The sequence below is a fragment of the Vanellus vanellus genome (assembly GCF_965231255.1).
Source record: "Vanellus vanellus genome assembly, chromosome: Z".
Classification (NCBI taxonomy): domain Eukaryota; kingdom Metazoa; phylum Chordata; class Aves; order Charadriiformes; family Charadriidae; genus Vanellus; species Vanellus vanellus.
In genome coordinates, this window is record NC_138908.1 from 72686474 (window position 1) to 72703829 (window position 17356).

At 38.1% G+C, this 17356-nt stretch overlaps 1 protein-coding gene across 1 annotated transcript; it reads right to left on the reverse strand.

Annotated features, from left to right (window-relative positions):
- Positions 1–2040: 2040 nt before the first annotated feature.
- Positions 2041–17183, reverse strand: TMEM267 (transmembrane protein 267). Its single transcript, XM_082497794.1, has 5 exons — positions 17090–17183; positions 16496–16589; positions 14293–14440; positions 11939–12326; positions 2041–3993 (listed from the first exon to the last, which is right to left on the reverse strand). The coding sequence occupies exons 4-5, from the start codon at positions 12260–12262 to the stop codon at positions 3658–3660; spliced, it is 660 nt and encodes a 219-aa protein (XP_082353920.1). The 5' UTR covers positions 12263–12326; positions 14293–14440; positions 16496–16589; positions 17090–17183; the 3' UTR covers positions 2041–3657.
- Between the last annotated feature and the right edge of the window lie 173 nt (positions 17184–17356).

The following is a 17356-nucleotide window of genomic DNA, read 5'->3' on the forward strand; positions in this document are numbered from 1 at the left end:
AGGGCATCCATTTATTATTTTGAGAAAAAGTGTTACTACTGTTTTTTTGTAATGAATGCAAAAGGTACTTTAACCTGACAACTCTTACCTTGTTTCAATGCAAGGCCTCCCCATAGCAGGGAAACAAAACCTAGCTTGTGGACCCCAAATTACAAGTCGATCGAAGCCCATGCTGTGTAACACAACAGAAAATGTCTTCTGCCTGAATAAATTTGCAGAACTTGTAGAATTTAGATTGGCTCAATTACTTACACAGAAATGTACTCTTCTGATGCGTTTAACCATTTAGCTTCATACTGACAGTAGCTGATGGAATAAAAATACATGTGTTCAAAATACACGAGGTACTAGCATTTCCTTTAGACTGAATTTTAACCACTTTGCTCACTTTCTTTCTGGAACTTTATTCCCATTACCAAAGGAAGTGTTCTTCTGATAATAAGCTAATACCAATGGCCTGGCTGCTAAAATTATTTCAGTTTAATTCAAACTCCCCAGCACTTTCCTTGGAGCATGGCATCAATTATGAGTAAGTTACTTATAACCAATTAAAGGCACGTGACAATATAATTCACTAGAAAAAAGTGGTACCAGTAGTCATGTGAAAATACAGATTACATTTTGAACTAGAATATAAACTAATAGGAAATGTGTTCAATCTTTATGTTACAGCCACTAGGGAATTAGGATAAATTTTATCTTATTTCTAGAGGACTGGGGAGAAGAAACATTCTAACAGTTTTCTTTCAACTTGCCAATTATTGGTACCAACTTTTTATGACAGCAATCCATTAAAGCAGGAAAAAAAGCAGCACAGTTCTAACAAAAAAAAAAGTCAAAAAACCCCCATGCTTTCTAAGTACAATTAGAAAACACATGGAAAACGTTTAGATCAGCACAGTAAACGAACCACTGAAATAACTAAAATTTTAGTGATATGTATCATGTATTTTGCATGAAATTATTAGCTTGAGTTTGTTAACAATTTTTTGTGTCATTCACATGCTTTTTGGACTTCACATTTACTCTTTATTGTAATGCATGCAGTAAAGCACAAATTCATTATGTTTTTACTATCTTGGTTTATTTTTGCCATGGTTTTGCTACGCGTGGCAGGCATCAATGCATAGTTGGACGTAACATATTTGAAATGTACATTAAATACTGGTAAGGGATTGTTAGGCAATTCATTTGTAATAGGCAGGTTTATCTCCTAGGTGACACAGGCTGAAACAAATATTTAACTTCTCTTTTGTTCTCTAATCTGGCTACCCACAAATTACAGCATTACATGCAACGTGTCAGTTTACCTTGAAAAGTTGTCAATGGCCTGAGCTAAAGTTGCATAAAGGAGGAGGAGGAGGAGTGAGACTGCCGCTTGCGTTTGGAGGGAGAGAGAAAGAAGTCACGTGTCACAAGTGCTTGCTACTTTCCTTAACGCATTTCTAAGCGGTGTTCACCTATTGCTGTGGTAGAACTGGTATAAGAACATGACCAGAAAAATAATATTTTGACATACAGGTGCCATGATTGTAAAACAAGCCACAAAATTCGTTAGAAATACAGAGAATGAAAGTGTTTTTAAACTGCTGAAGATGTACCCACTCACTGACCCTTTACCGTAATTAGAACAGTACAGTACCAATCTTAAGGACAGCTGGTGGACATAGAGTTACCAAAAATGCTACAGCTACAATCTAAAAATGAGAGTATAATTCTCCACTTTGTTCCTATATACATTTCCCTTGGCAACAAATCTGGATAAAGCACAAAATTATACAAATATTACACCATAACACAAGAACACAAAATTTTCTACATGGATTTAAGTGTTCACTTCTTGCACAAAATATATTCGTTATTGGCTTTTCACAGCCAACGGTTTAAAATACAGGTTAGAAGTAAGTGAACTAGCAATGCTCATCCTCTACTAAACCATCATGCCTTTAGATAAAAGGCAGCTCCTGCTCTGAGGGCTCTAAAGCAAGACATTTCTGTTTCTGGGAAACTTTTACGTACTGTAAAAGACAGAAATCCACAGTATGAGGACAATCCTTTAAGGAATGTTTTGCTTTTCCCATCTTCTTTCCAAGAAAAAAAACTTTTATTAATTTTATAATAAAGGCTAAAAAGGCCCACTGTACTGTCAGACAAGTTGCCATAAGCATGCATTTCTAACATAAAGAACAAACAGGGAAGGGACTATTCCTTTTGTTGGAAGGCACATTTTAAAAGTGTGAAACACTTTGTGCGTTAGCTTAGCGGGCAGCAGAGAGCTTTTAGTACTTTGCAGCCACAGGAGGTCTCTGGTACCCATTAAGCCAGCCATCCCCATTAATATTTTCTGTAATTTTTTTGTACTTTATACTAATATAAATTTACTGATGTACATGTAGTTTCAACACATCACCCAGTCTTTGCACCCTCTGATCACTTGAAGAGCTACCCTGTATATGCTCTTCCATAAAAATAATCCCTTTTGACAACTATTCATCAGAAAGTGGAATAGTTAAGGCCCCATGCTTTTCACTTTGCGACTTTTTCTGAGAAATTTCTGTAAATGAAAATTGTTACTTTGAATAGTCCACACTGCAAATTACTACCTTATGAACCTGCAATATAGTAACAATTTCCCTTACGGAACTAATTTATGAGGACATTTCTATTTCCATATAATAATAATAATAATGATGCATTTTATTTTACAATACTAATGATGATCTTGCACTTTTTCATGGAAAATGCTGTTTATGAATACCGTAGTAAGGTCTTTAAGCAAACTCACATTTTGAGCAATTCCTGGATCTTCCCTAAAGCTTATGTTTTACTGTAATAAATAAGTTTGCCATTACACAAACCTTAAATAGTTACTAAAATTCCTTAGTTCCAAATTAAATAATATTCATAATTAGTATATTTTTAAAATTAAACAATTTGGCCAACACACATAATACTGTAACCAAACTGTCTTCTCCTTTCTTACCACAAATAGTAGCTAGTAATTATCTGCAAATTTAGTACCAAGCAACTAGAGGAATACAGTTTAGTAGAAACACTATATGATAGCAGTGTTCAAAGAGGTGCAGATATACAGTTGCACATTGTGAAACAGAAACAGCATTTCTTTTCAAACAGTTGACTATAAGAGCCCATCAGGAAAACAAATAAATTAATTTAAAAGGCTAACTGATGTTTTTTAGAAGTGCCGTGCATTACTAAATTCTCACTAATACTTAGCATTTATATAGTACTTTACATTTTTAAAGTGCTATACCAATCCTGTCTAGATGAAATATATTATCTGAAGGCAGAATACAAATTCAAAGTGAATGGTGATCAAATAAACGGCATCATGACAGTAAAATATAACGTAATTACTACAGAGAGATACTAAATACTTTATAAATCAGTTAGCTATGCATGGGCTATAACGGAAGACCACATATTTTACAAGGGGAATGTATAGATATAGAATTATTACCATTCATTACGTAGGATTCTATGACCCCAAGGAATTGACACAGGAGCTGTTTACTGGCTCCACAGCCTTAAAATGCCTAACTTGGAAGTCGCAGAAAACATAAGGAAACCACTTCAGTGATAAGCAGACAGCTTACTTCAAGTGCTAATATAAACATCCTTTAAAAGCCATCATTCTTATACATCGATGCGGATTCCATGTTTTATAGACATTAATTCTCTAGTGCCTGTTAAATACATAATAAATGAACACAGATGAGGTAAAGATGCTGTAATTGCCACATACAGCCAATATGGCAAAGGAGGAGTTTTTCCAAACGGGCAGATCCAGAGGCCATGGCGAATCCCATCACGGACGTGATGAGAAGTCCAGGATATAAACAACATCCAGGGAAGAAAGCACCATGAATCCTTAAGCCTGAAAAGGTGCATAATAAACTTTAATGTCAGAGCCACAACAGGAATCACAGTAGAACAATGAAGAAGTGGTCTCTGTGGAAGAGTCAGAGCAGCCTGCAGAAAAGAAAAATATAATTGGCAATGGCTACAATCGTGACAAGAAAAGAAATGTTTCATGCATGTTTACAGGTGTGTTATCAAGTGGCTAAGTGGAAGTGCAAAGAAAAGCATACTGTTCCTTTCCACTGTAGTTGATGAAAATCAACAATATGACTATTTAGATGTATGAGAGCTGTGTGCTGCCCTGTCTCTCTGTTATATGATATGAATCGTGCATCCTGCTAAGCATTACTGACAGCAAAACAGGGAGGGAGAGGGATGAGGCATACTATTTGTCATACAGTCATGTGGTATACAGGAACTTGTATAGTCTGCTTGCACTGATTACATGTATTTAATTTGAAGATAATTAAAAAAGGAAAACGACCATACTACACCCTTGAAATATTTAATGTGCTTTACTTGAAATATTTCATATGCTTTAATGGCATTTGCTTTCAAAAATACATCCTGTATTATACTAAACTTAGGACTCGTGAAGTTTAGTTAAAGAGTATCTTAAACAGAACAGTAATTTCCAATACAACAGAAATATGATCAAAGTTACTTGTATTTTGATTGCCTTGACACAGGATTCTTTATGGGCAGGCAAAAGACAAGTTCAGAAGCCAACATCTGAATCATTTGTGACTGGGGTTTTTATTTCAACAACTTGTTTAATGTTAACTCAGTTGAAAGCCTGATATTTGGTTTTAATTAGTGTGAATATCTAGCTACTGAAATTAAGTTTAACCGTTTTAAACAGTGATAAGGATCAATTTAATACACATACTTAAGAAAGTACTCCAGATCTAATTACTAGCAATAGCTAGAACTATCTCCACAAATTCAAAGACAGTAAAAAAAACAAAAACCAAAAACAAACAAAAAAATTTGGACTTCTCCACAACAAATAAACAGATTCCTGCTTCTGTAAGCACAGCAGACATGATAGCACACAACTAAAAGATTTATAGAGGTGCTGATGTAATATTAATTGGCTCAAGTCAGATACTGGAAAGACTGCAACAGGCCTCAGAGATGTACTCTTTGCACATGAAGGCGCATCTGATTGTTAAGTTGAACACATCCCTCACTGCATCTACTGCAGAAAGCAAACAAAGCATTGCTACAAGACGCCAGCCAGTAACCCATTAATGCTTCAGTTGTGTTAACTGTTGCAGATTCAACAGCTACTGTACCTGACAGTGGGACTCTGGAACAGCTTCATCAAGTTTTCATGGATAATTTAGACAACTGCTTGGAACCCTGTCTTCTCTGTAAGGAAACTTTGATGTAGCCTTAGCCAAGAAACAGAGAGATGGAAACTTATGGACCACCCCGGAATATAACAGCCTGTCCTTTAAACCAAAGCCAATGTTAAAAGGCTTGCAGAAAGCTTTGCTCTATTAGCTTCTCACCACATTCTTGTGTGTGACTCTCTCAATCCAGTGATGGGATTAAAAAGCTCACAAACTGTCTTAACAACTTTTAACTGTAACAGTATGGGCCCAACAGCTTACACTGGTGCAAAGCATATACTTTCTACAACTTCATTGCTGTTTCTTACAAGCAGATTGTTCACGGATTAAAGTAGAAAAATCTTGGGATGGTGAAATCACGTGCCCTACAAAGATAGTAAGTTTTTTGTTACTGTCAGCAAGACCCTAAGAAGTCCATACTGACCTAATTTTGAAAAACCACCCGGGATGGTGACACATGTTGGCAGTTATCCTATTGACTGGTCACTATTTTTGCACTTTGAAAAAATCAGTGGCAAAGTCTAAACGAGTCTTTTTCCCCTGCCCTATGGAGGTTAGGTCCCAAGAGCAATACAGCGAGTAAGGAGAATTTGAATGCTAATTACGTATGCAATTTATCTGTATTATTTCCAGTTTTGGGGAGGTGATGGCTAAATATTTTTCATACAGAATTTTAGATGGCAGGGTTGTTCATACAGCAAACCTGAGCGCTCAATTTTAGCAAGAGAAAACCCTATTTTGTAATTCCAGTATAGTAATTAGGCTTCTGAAATGCTGTTGCCCAAGTTCTGAGAGAAGAATAGTCTGTTTTCTCTTTTATATTCTTTAACTAGAGGAACATTTACATCCTTGAGTTGCCAAGCCCAAGAGACAGACATGTAGTTCTATTTGGCAATATAAGCTCTTCTCCTAACAGGCAAATTTGTTCACCAATCACCAGATCTTAAAAAGGAAAAAAAAAAAAAAAAAAAAGAAAATAATACAAGCCTTTTCTGCCCTAAGCAGAAAAAGATGATCATGGTTTGGGTAGATTTAGGGGAAAGCCTACCATGAAAGAGATCAGGCTGCTGATGCATACAGAATTTATTCACAACACAAATTACCTTGCCTACGTGTTCAATCAGGTGCAAGATCTTCTTGAAGTTCCTGCTCCTTCAGCTCCTCTCACACACTACAATGAGCAGCTGGAGACAGGAGGCAACAATCGTATGCAGGAGAACCCAAGCAAACTCTTTGCTTTAATGCTCAAAGTGACACCATGGAATTTCTATAACAACATGGGCCCCCTTGCTCATATTCCCCGATGCTTCACAAGCCTGAAGTCCTTAGTTTTAAGGCTGATCTATAAATTCAATGTTAAATTAACTGTGTGTGTGCAAAGCTTATTCTCCAGTTCCAGAAACACTCCCGTGCGGCCCAGGTTGGTCAGCAGTGGCACATTAACCAGCTGTGTTACGTATGTTTGCCAGTACAGTCTTGTTTGCCACTGACTGCATCCTCTACACTTTTAGAAGCTGGTGAGTCTTAAGTAGCAAGCTAGCAATTTCTGCATGCCTGTTCTGCAACATGAGTGTTTGGGCTACAACCCTGTGGGACACTGGGAGCAGTGCATAATGCTGTTCTTGTTTATCAGCAGTGCTGAGGATGATGGCAGGCTGCAGTAACTTTCAACTTTTGAGGCAATCAAAGAGACAGATTCTTAAAACACTGATTCTTGTATTCTTCTACACTTGTGTGCACATAACACCCAGTAAAAACTACACGGAGTACAAAGAACTACAAATTTGAAGTAGTGAAGTCTTTGCAGACTTTATACTTATTGCAAAAATAATGTGGGTAAAAGGGCAGATCACATGCTACTTGGTACACAGGTATTTATCAGAGCAAACATATATATACCACAGGTGACTATTTACCCTGAATATTCCAGAAAAATAATGATGACACTGTGAAAAACAGCCCAACAGCCAAATAATCCAAGCAGCGAGCTGCGTCAGCAGGAACAGGAGTAGATGACTGCAGTAGAGTGCAGGTAGCAACTGGGGGTAGAATACTGCCTTGTGCTGCATAGACGGATTACTTCAAAAAGTAACTCGTCACCAGTTTTAAGAGTGATGATGAAAAGCTTTATAGATAATTGTGTAGAGCAATATGAGAATTACTATTGTTACAAATTAGTAATAGTGGTGTGGTTAGTTTATTAGACTTCTTAATTTATTAGTTACTTAGTATTGTGTTGCATTAGCAGTAAACATTGTAGTCTCTTAAATAAATTACTCTCAATCCTGCAATCTAAAGAGAACAAATGGGACTGGAACTAACAAATACATAGTAAAAAAGTATCCCACAAATAAATTACACAGGCAACAGACTGAAATTACAACACGAAACTGAAAGGTGCATCATATTAAGCTGATGAAACAAAAATCACATACTTTAAAATCAAGTCTAGCTAGCCAGGCAACAACACAGCAGAGAAGTTTATGGGAATTACATTATATTACAAACTGAAAAGACTCTGATGGCATTGCAAGAAGACATGAAACCTGTAACTTTTTTTTTCTTTTTAAAAAGACAGAAATGTTTTATACATGTGTCATTAAAAGGAATGAATTTATGCTATTTGGCTCAAATGGCCCACCTAAAATACTATACACAGTTTGGCACAGGACACTTTAAAGCTAATTTAGGCAAAAGGCAATCCAGAGGAGACAAGTAAATAGCAAGAGGTTTAGAAACCATAAATCCAGGCCTTTCATTTTTTTTTTGCTACTTATTTCACAGTATCACAGTATCACAGTATGCTAGGGATTGGAAGGGACCTCAAAAGATCATCTAGTCCAATCCCCCTGTCGGAGCAGGAACACCTAGATGAGGTTGCACAGGAAGGCGTCCAGGCAAGTTTTGAATGTCTCCAGAGAAGGAGACTCCACAACCTCCCTGGGCAGCCTGTTCCAGTGCTCTGTCACCCTCACTGAGAAGAAGTTTCTTCTCAAATTTAAGTGGAGCCTCTTGTGTTCCAGCTTGAATCCATTACCCCTTGTCCTATCATTGGTTGCTACTGAGAAGAGCCTGGCTCCATCCTCATGACATTCCCCCTTTATATATTTATAAACGCTAATAAGATCACCCCTCAGTCTCCTCTTCTCCAAACTAAAGAGACCCAGCTCCCTCAGTCTTTCCTCATAAGGGAGATGCTCCACTCCCTTAATCATCTTAGTTGCCCTACGCTGGACTCTCTCCAGCAGCTCTCTGTCCTTCTTGAACTGAGGGGCCCAGAACTGGACACAATATTCCAGATGCGGTCTCACCAGGGCAGAGTAGAGGGGAAGGAGGACCTCTCTCGATCTGCTAACCACCCCCCTTCTAATACAGCCCAGGATGCCATTGGCCTTCTTGGCCACAAGGGCACAGTGCTGGCTCATGGTCATCCTGCTGTCCACCAGGACCCCCAGGTCCCTTTCCTCTACACTGCTCTCTAACAGGTAGCTCCCCATCCTATACTGGAACCTGGGGTTGTTTCTGCCCAGATGTAGGACCCTACACTTTCCCTTGTTGTATTTCATTAAGTTATTCCCTGCCCAAATCTCCAGCCTGTCCAAGTCAAGAAGAGATATTTTGTAAAGCATAATGATTTTGCAAGTTGTAAGAGTAATGCTGTTACTGCTGTAAGGGTCAAGAGACCTACATAGGATATGGTTTCTAGGTAAGCATCCTTTATTAGCCCAGTTAACGTATGGAACGGGAAGGAGTTTGTAGGCAACTGACTATGAAAGAGCCTTTGGGCATCTTGCCTTCTCCTTACCTCAGCTAAGTAAGTTTGGCTACCAAAGGGCTGTTATGCTACTGGCTACATCTTGTACTCCTGATTTGAAAAACATTTTTGGGGAGAGCACATCAATCAGCTGTCTTTTGCAGAGAGGCCCTAAAGAAAAAGAAAACAAGATCTAACTGTCAACAATACTTTAGGCTGGATATTAGAAAAACAACTGCTAGCTGCCTGGGAATTGAAACACAGGAGAAAATTAAGTCATGAAACTGCAATAATTGGCTTTGTTTGGGATACCACGGATAGGCTACATAAATGTTCTCCATCATGGAAAAGTATAAGCATATTTAACCTTGCCTCACTTAAGACTGTAAAGAGACAGGTGACCTCCCAATTCTATGATACAGTACAACTTTCAAAACAGACATCGGTGAAGAGCGTCATCTAGTGGTCATAATTAAGAAAATACTGGTAATCTCAAATGCAAGAAAAAGCAGTAATAAAATTTTAACAATAATTTAATAAATAGCCATTCACTACTTGCATTTACTGATTTTAAAATAATATACATGAGAATAATTAGAAATTTGAATGCCTTACCAAAATGTTAATATTATAAATCTCATTAATCAACCAAACTAACTTTCCTTTCCTTTATATGGTTTCATAATTTTACAGTATTACCATATGCAAAAAGTACAGAAAAGGGGAGAACTAGGGACTACCTAAGGAGGAACAACAGCAGGCACCAGCACATGCTGGAGGCTGACAGGTTGTAAAGCAGTTTTGAGGAAATTCAACTTGTTGAATAACAAGTCAAATATGAGCCAGCAACATGACCTTGTGGCAAAGGTGGCCAGTGGTATCCTGGGCTGCACTAGGAGTATTGCCAGCAGGTCGAGGTGGGTGATCCTTCTCTTTCTCCTCAGCCCTGGTAAGGTCACCTCTGAAGTACTGAGTCCAGTTCTGGGCTCCCCTCTAAAAGAGAGACATGGAGCTACACCAAGATCATGAAGGGACTGGAGCATCTTGCATATGAGGAAAGGATAGACTGTGCAGCCTGGAGAAGAGAAGGCTCAAGGGAGTTCTCATCAAAGTGTACTAATATCTGAAGGGAGGGTGTAAGGAGAACAGAGCCAGGCTCTGTTGGTGCCTGCTGACAGGGCAAGAGACAACAGGCACAGACCAAAACACAGGAGGTTCCTCCTGAATGTGAAAAAACATGTTTCCACGGTGACAGCAACTGCAGATGGGAGCAGGCTGCCCAGAGAGGTTGTGGCGTCTAGATCCATGGAGATACTGAAAAGTTGTCTGGATGTGGTCCTGAGCAACTGGCTTCAGATGAGACTGCTTCAGCAAGGAGGGCTGAGAAGATGACCTCCAGAAGACCCTTTCAACTGCAACCACCCTGTGATTCTGTGAAAATCCTCTTTGTCAAATACAAATACAAGGGACAAACTGACCAAATGCACAAATAGGAAAACATCTTTTCTCCACAACAAATAGTGATATTGTACATAAAGAAATATTATTTTCCCATTAGAAGTCTGATTTTTACATCTCAACTATAAGCAATAATGCTTCTTGCATTTAGCTGTCTCCTGCATATTTAAAAAAACCTGGTAAACCATTTTGCATTGTTCTTTAATTAAAGGACTACAAAGACCAGCAATTTTCCCTCCGCTTCCTTCCTTCCTCTGCTCCCTAGAAGCTATTTTCTCTGTCATTATGAGCAAACTGGAGGAGGAGAAAGACGGCAAGATGGTCAAATAACTTGAGTCATGCTTGGCTTGAATGGATAAAGGCTGGTATCTTCCCCTTCTCCTGTGCAGGTCCACCCATAGGTGGGTATGTACACTTTGGGGGAGGGGAGAGTAAGTAGCACGTATGTATACATACGCTAAGAACACCAGCATAATCAAACGTGAGGGCTTGTGTTGCTGAGCAGAGCAAACTCTTGATAACAAGGAGAGTGGCAGGGCTCTAGCTATGGGGACCAGGAGCTAGCTGGGAGTGAGGAGTGTCTGCCTGAGGTAAGAGATCTGGAGGGCAGTGCTAAGAGAACTGCGGCCAGGGCTGGCACAGCTGGAGCTTACAGAAAGTGCAAATGTTTTGGAGACTATACAAAAGAGCGAAAGCTGAGTGTATGTGTTTGAAGCAGCCAAGAAGACAGGGATATATGTACGCATGTGGAAATAGGGAAGCAGGAACAGGACACATCTAAACCACTGGAGAACCACTGAAAAACAATGCTGTCATCTGGTAGTACTAACCCTACTGAGAAACTCTGTCCTAACAAGCAGTTCTGCAAATGGATGATGATCACATGTATTCCTTAACAGGAGCCAATTCACCTTTTTACTTTTATTACAAGTTTGACACTTGCTTTATTTTATTTTTTTTTTTTTACAATAAACTATATTTAAGGGCCAACTCAGACTGCTGTTTTAAAGCTGACAGCTCATATATAGCTCATTTGTGGGAGAAATACTTAGGGTTGGCTAAAACCAAATGTACTACTCAGTAAAAGTGAATAAAATCAAACAGCAGTTGGATTATCTACCTTCCAGATATTTCTACCCTTTATTGTAAACAGAAATGAAATAATCCACTTTATACACAAAGCACGCATGGCAGCAATTAATTGTTTAATAAAGCAACCATGTGATACACATAGGATATCATGTACAAGGGCTTTCAGAATTCTTTCTTGAGAGCCTTGTAAGGCGCAGAACTTAACAGTGGATGTAAAATATTTGTAGGGCTTCTAAAATCATAACAATTGCATACAAATATAATTCCCCTATATATCTATTAAAATGTATCTAAGTAAAGTATCATTGGAACTTTTTTTGTTTAGGACATGGTAGAAGAACAATAAAATAAACAGTGATTAAGAATGAAAATAATCACTAATCTATTGACTTACCTTTAATGACAGGGAGCCAGCAAGAAAGAAGTGGTCCACATCAATGACAGAGGCGAGGAAGCCAGCCAGAATAACCTCAGTGAAGTCACTTTTCTTCCTGAGCCCAATCACTATTGCCCAGGACCACATTCCTAGTATACCATGCACTGCATTATCAGAGAAGGCTCGGAGCCAGTCATTTTGCTGAATAAAGGAAAACTGCAGAAGTCTATCTGCTACAAAGCAGAATATTCCCAAACCTAGACTAGAAATAACTGAAGCTGTGCTGAAAGTCTGGAGAAGAGCATGGGCCTTGTCAGTCTCAGATGCCATGGCAAAAACCATGTCACAGCACACAAAATTTCATTAGGATATATACTGTGCATTGTCCTTTGTATTGTCAGTTGTTCTGTAAATGTCAGAAGAGAAAGAAAATTATTAAATAAAAAAATCCATTAGCACAAAGCATTTGTTATCACAGCTACAACTGAGCATAAAAAAATGCAATTCAATGTTGCACTTAATACTCCTAGGCAATTTCTGATTTCAGTTAATTTGTTGACTTGAACACTACAACTCTGAATTAAAACACCTATCCTGTTTTAATTAGAACAGTTACCTCTGTAACATGGAAAGCTCTAACTTCACTTTCTGAAATCTTAAATCTTACAAAATAATTTCAAACATGTCTATGACGATACATTGAATATGTTTCAAGATTCCTCCTAGTCTTAAATACATGATACTCATCAAATTAAATCTTTTACACTGTAACAACAACAACAAAAAAATCAATTTGGAGTATTCTTAGGACTGATGCTCAGGAATCCCAAATCTCTCTATGCAACAAATGTTAAAACTGAGTTTCTAATCTATAATCCAAAACACTATTTCCACTAACATACTTTGTAAACATATGTATTACCACCCTGGTACCCCTCTCTGAGCAACTCCTTGTTTAGCTTGGAGACTGGCACATAGAATAAGCATTAAGAACACCAGAAGCACTAAAATATCATTACTATTTATCATAAACACAAAGACAAAACCATTCAGTCAAGCGGAAGTAAACTAACTCCTTACAGAGCAAAACTACATACATATGCTTTTCCTAAGTATGTGTTCCAGCAGCAAACTCTACTGTTACTCTTAGGACTTGTCTATTTTCTGCCACTTTACCTTCAGAACAGCTCTTTTTGCAGAAAAAAAAAGAAAATTAACTAATCCCAGTCATTTTACTTTTCAAAGGTTGACTGTTGTAATTTGAAAGTAAAGGCATTGTTACTAGCATTAATAATCGCTTAAAACTCCTTAAAAACTATGTATGTTCTGTAATTGTTATGAAATCCTCTTATAAAAGGTGACTTCTTGGGATTAATTAGTCCTTAAATAATCGACTGACACCTCAAAAGAAATTCCAAAAATAATTAAAGATCTTAAAGACACCCCAACCCCACTCCCAAGAAGAAATTAATAGGATACCCAAATTTCTGTGATAACATTAAAAAGAACACTTCTGAAATAAAAATCCTCATATAATGATGTATTCCCTAGCTTTGTTACGTTAAATACACTGAAAAGCAGTCTTTGAAGGACAGTCCCAACTGTTATGCTCTTTTCTTTTTGCGGAGCCATGGAGATAGACCACAGATTCAAAACCTACATCCTATCTACAAAAGGATTCTTCCCAAGAAGTTGCTATTTCTGTGCAATTCATTATATCTTAATAATACTTCTTCATACAGTTCTATCAGGTAAATTTTTATTCTGAATGGGCTTCTTATGAGCGTACTAGACTTCCTTTAAAAATGAATACTTCTAACAATGTTGACACACAACAATTTATGATTTTAAGCACATTATTGATTGTAAGCCCCAGAAAATATAAAATATTTCTTCCAGATTATTTACATGCCTGTTTATTGTAGAATTATCCACGAGATATGACTACTGGCGCTGATCTTTACAGAAAATAGGTCCACTGAATCATTTATTTGGAAAACGTTAAAAAAAAAGAGAAAAAAGCATGAATAATACATGCACTTTGCACACAGATGAAAAAGTGGGTCAAGTTTAGTCTGTTAACCATGTCTGTGCCTCTTCTGAATGAACATGCAGACACAAAGTATTTCCTGAAACACTGGAACTGCCACTTTCTGGTAGGTGACTTTACAAATATACAGTACATTTCTGAATAAATTAAATTTTAAGGAACAAATGGTGATGATCTCACAAATGTTGCTTCTATAGACCCGTCATGTCAGGTTGGATTTTATTTAAAATTACCATAAAATCTGTGTAAGAATCCAATCTGTGAAGGGCTGGTATAGCAACATACCTTTAAAAAGCACACCAGTATTCAGAACCAAACTTACCCTGGGACTAGGAGAACATATTTTTTCCATTGCAGTTGCCTTATTCCAGTAGCAAACGTCGTCTATGCCTCAGTGTTGAGGCTCTGTGCTTTCTGAATCCAGTCTGCCCACTCCAGTGCAGGAAAGACCAAACACCAGTTGTTCCATCCTGAATAAATCAAACCAGGCAGCAATAAGTGCAGATACTACACAAAGCTCTTCAAACTTTCTACAAAACATATATGAAAACTGAACAACAGTAAAAAAAAAAAAAACAACAACAACAAAAAAAAACAAACAAACCAGAAAGAAGCAACATCTTTTTAATGAATTCCTGAACAAATACAATTGCACTAAAAGCAATTTCATCTAGAGCTTACAAACTGTTAAAGAAAGCAGGAAAAAAAAAAAAAAAAGACCGTAAAACAAGAGAAGGGCACAAATAAAGATGGAACAAGATAATAATTAAAAGAGAACAAAACCCAATGTCATAAAGTCAGAAAAGGGTATGTCCAGCCTTCAGTTCTAAGTAACTGCATTTCAAAATATAGAGACCTATTTTAACAGATTTTTCCTTGTAACTGTGTGCCTGAAAGATTTGCACCTAATGATACATCTAAGAGTCACATTCAGGGATGTCTTTAATTTCATCCCATCAATTAATGACCTTGGAATAGATAAACAGAGACCTATACATTCAAATAGCAACAGACGTCTGTGTCAGTTCTGTGGTAGGGTTACACTGCTTCGCTATGGATATTATTAATGTGCATAAAGTACACAGGAAGACTTAAAAAAAAAATCCAATGAATTGTATGATTTGAGAATTATGTATCATGAAATGAAGGTAACAATACCAACTGGAGAAAAAGGATAATATGTGAATAGGTGTCTTTGAGCCAGAATTAAGAACAGGAAGCAAAAACGTGGCTTCAGGTTACCCTTAGACAAGAGCCATGTTCATGGCGTAAATGTTTTTTTTTTAAACAGTCTGCCACTGTCGCCTTTTACAGACAAAAATGACTGCTGTTTGTGTAGAAACCAAATCACATTCCCAGGTACAACTGCATAAGTATAAATATTCTGCAAATCAAGAGTGAAATCAGACTAGAAAAAGCAAAAGTGTTCAACCAAAATAATCTCTGAAATTACCTTTTTTTAATATAAAGCTAAAACTGTATTTTGTGTCTGAAAAATAATGATTTTCAGACTATATCACAATAAAACGTCATAGGTTTTTCTATCCTACACATCTCAGAAAGCATTGTTGTGGATCTTACATTCTTGTTAGCACAGTGGGAAATAGATGTATTACACAAGAATGTTTAGAAACCTATGGGTGGTCAGTCCAGTTAACATATGGAAGGAAAGATTCAGGTTGGTTTTACATAAAACACACGCACACAACAGCTGACAGAGTAACATTGCTTAGAGCTGTGGTTTCTCGTGACATATTTATATGAGATAAAGCATTATGCATAAACTCTGCCTATACCCACAAAATACAATTTTGGTGATGTATTTAATTTTATTTAAGGCAATTATAAAAATCTTTTAACAAACACACATTTAACATTGTAAAGTACTAACACAAGAAGATATTTAGATCAAAGCTGTAAATATGCATTTGGGGAAATAGCTGACACTACGAGGCCTTTCAACTCATGCTGTGAGGGCAAAACAAAAATCCAATGGCTGAAATTATCATTTAGCAATATTGCTCTCCAAATTTTGGCCCCAATTCTGCAAGAAGTTATCAGGTACATGAATACACACAGGAATTTAATGCATAAATTAGTAGAATTACGCACTTTATGCAAGAAGTCAAAAGATCACAGCAGTCCCTTATAATTCTATAATCTCCTAAAAAAAATACAATTATTTGATATTAGATGTTAATCTATATGAAAAACTCTGTAAAGTACAATTACCGTTTAAGACACAAGCTCAAACCTTTAATCTATTACCACATGGAAAAGTAGATCCAAGCCTAAAACAAGCTGTGAAGAACTGATAATGCAAATATGTTTTGGTCAGATATTTATAACGCATTATTACGGTCGGAGGGTGGAAGGAGGCTGAAGAGGAAAGAGGACAAAAGCACGCAAGAAATCGGCAGGATTTTACCAAGATATTGAGGAACAAACTGAATTAAAGCCACAAGGAAATAAACAAGCAACACCCCCACCCACCCATAAAATCAGAATTTGATTAAATTGTTTACATCAGAGGCCATAAATTGATGCTTCTGGAAAGAGACACGACGACACCAAAATGCAGTCCTTCTTCTTAACGAGTACTTTCGAACTGAGATGCACCTAAAAGAAAAGAGGTGAAAGAAATATCCCAAAAGCATTTAGTAACTACAAACAGAAGACAGTGCTAGTCAGTGGAAGAAAAATCATTTGTCACCCTAAACAATTAAGGGGGGGGAGGGGGGAGAAGCATAGAGCAGTTTATGTATTACCCTCATTATTACCCTCATTAACTACAACAGCGTTCGGATCATAAGCAGCTAACCCAATTTACGATTAAAATACCACCAGCGCGTGCAACCAAAGAGGGAGGAAGGGAAGACGGACACGGGTCATCCCAGAGATCCGCCACAGTTTTTTACGTCTTGAGGAAAGGGCCTGCTTTCTCTCACCACCCAGTACCAAAGCCCCTCAACACCACCCATCTCCTCCGTTATTAAGAAATAAAAACGTGCTGCCGTTTTCATGAGGAGGAAGCCCGGGCCGGGCGGCATCCCGCGGAGGCGGGAAACCGCCCGCCGCCGCTGCTCCTCCCTCAGCCCAGCCCGACCCTCCGCGCCCACCTGAAGCCCGGCCACCGCCGCCACCAGCCGCCCCATGAGGCGAAGCCCCACAACCCGCACCGAGCCCCGTCGGTGCGGGGCTAGCGGGCATGCGTGGCCGCGGAGCAGGCTGGGAGAGGCGGCCCGCCCGCCGCGACGGAGGGAGCCGCCCCTCCCATCGGCCCCGGGGAGGGGGAACGGCGCTGGGTTCTGAGGGAAAAATTTTTCTAGAAATAGTAAAAACAGGGTTCGGGTATTCAGGACAGGATGAAGTAAAACGCGGGAAGT

Coding starts and splice junctions, on each gene's coding strand:
- TMEM267 (XM_082497794.1), bottom strand. CDS start 12,262: ATGGTTTTTGCCATGGCATCTGAGACTGACAAGGCCCATGCTCTTCTC. Junction 3,994..11,938: donor CTGGCTCCCTGTCATTAAAG/GTAAGTCAATAG, acceptor TCTTTTCTGCAG/GCTGCTCTGACTCTTCCACA.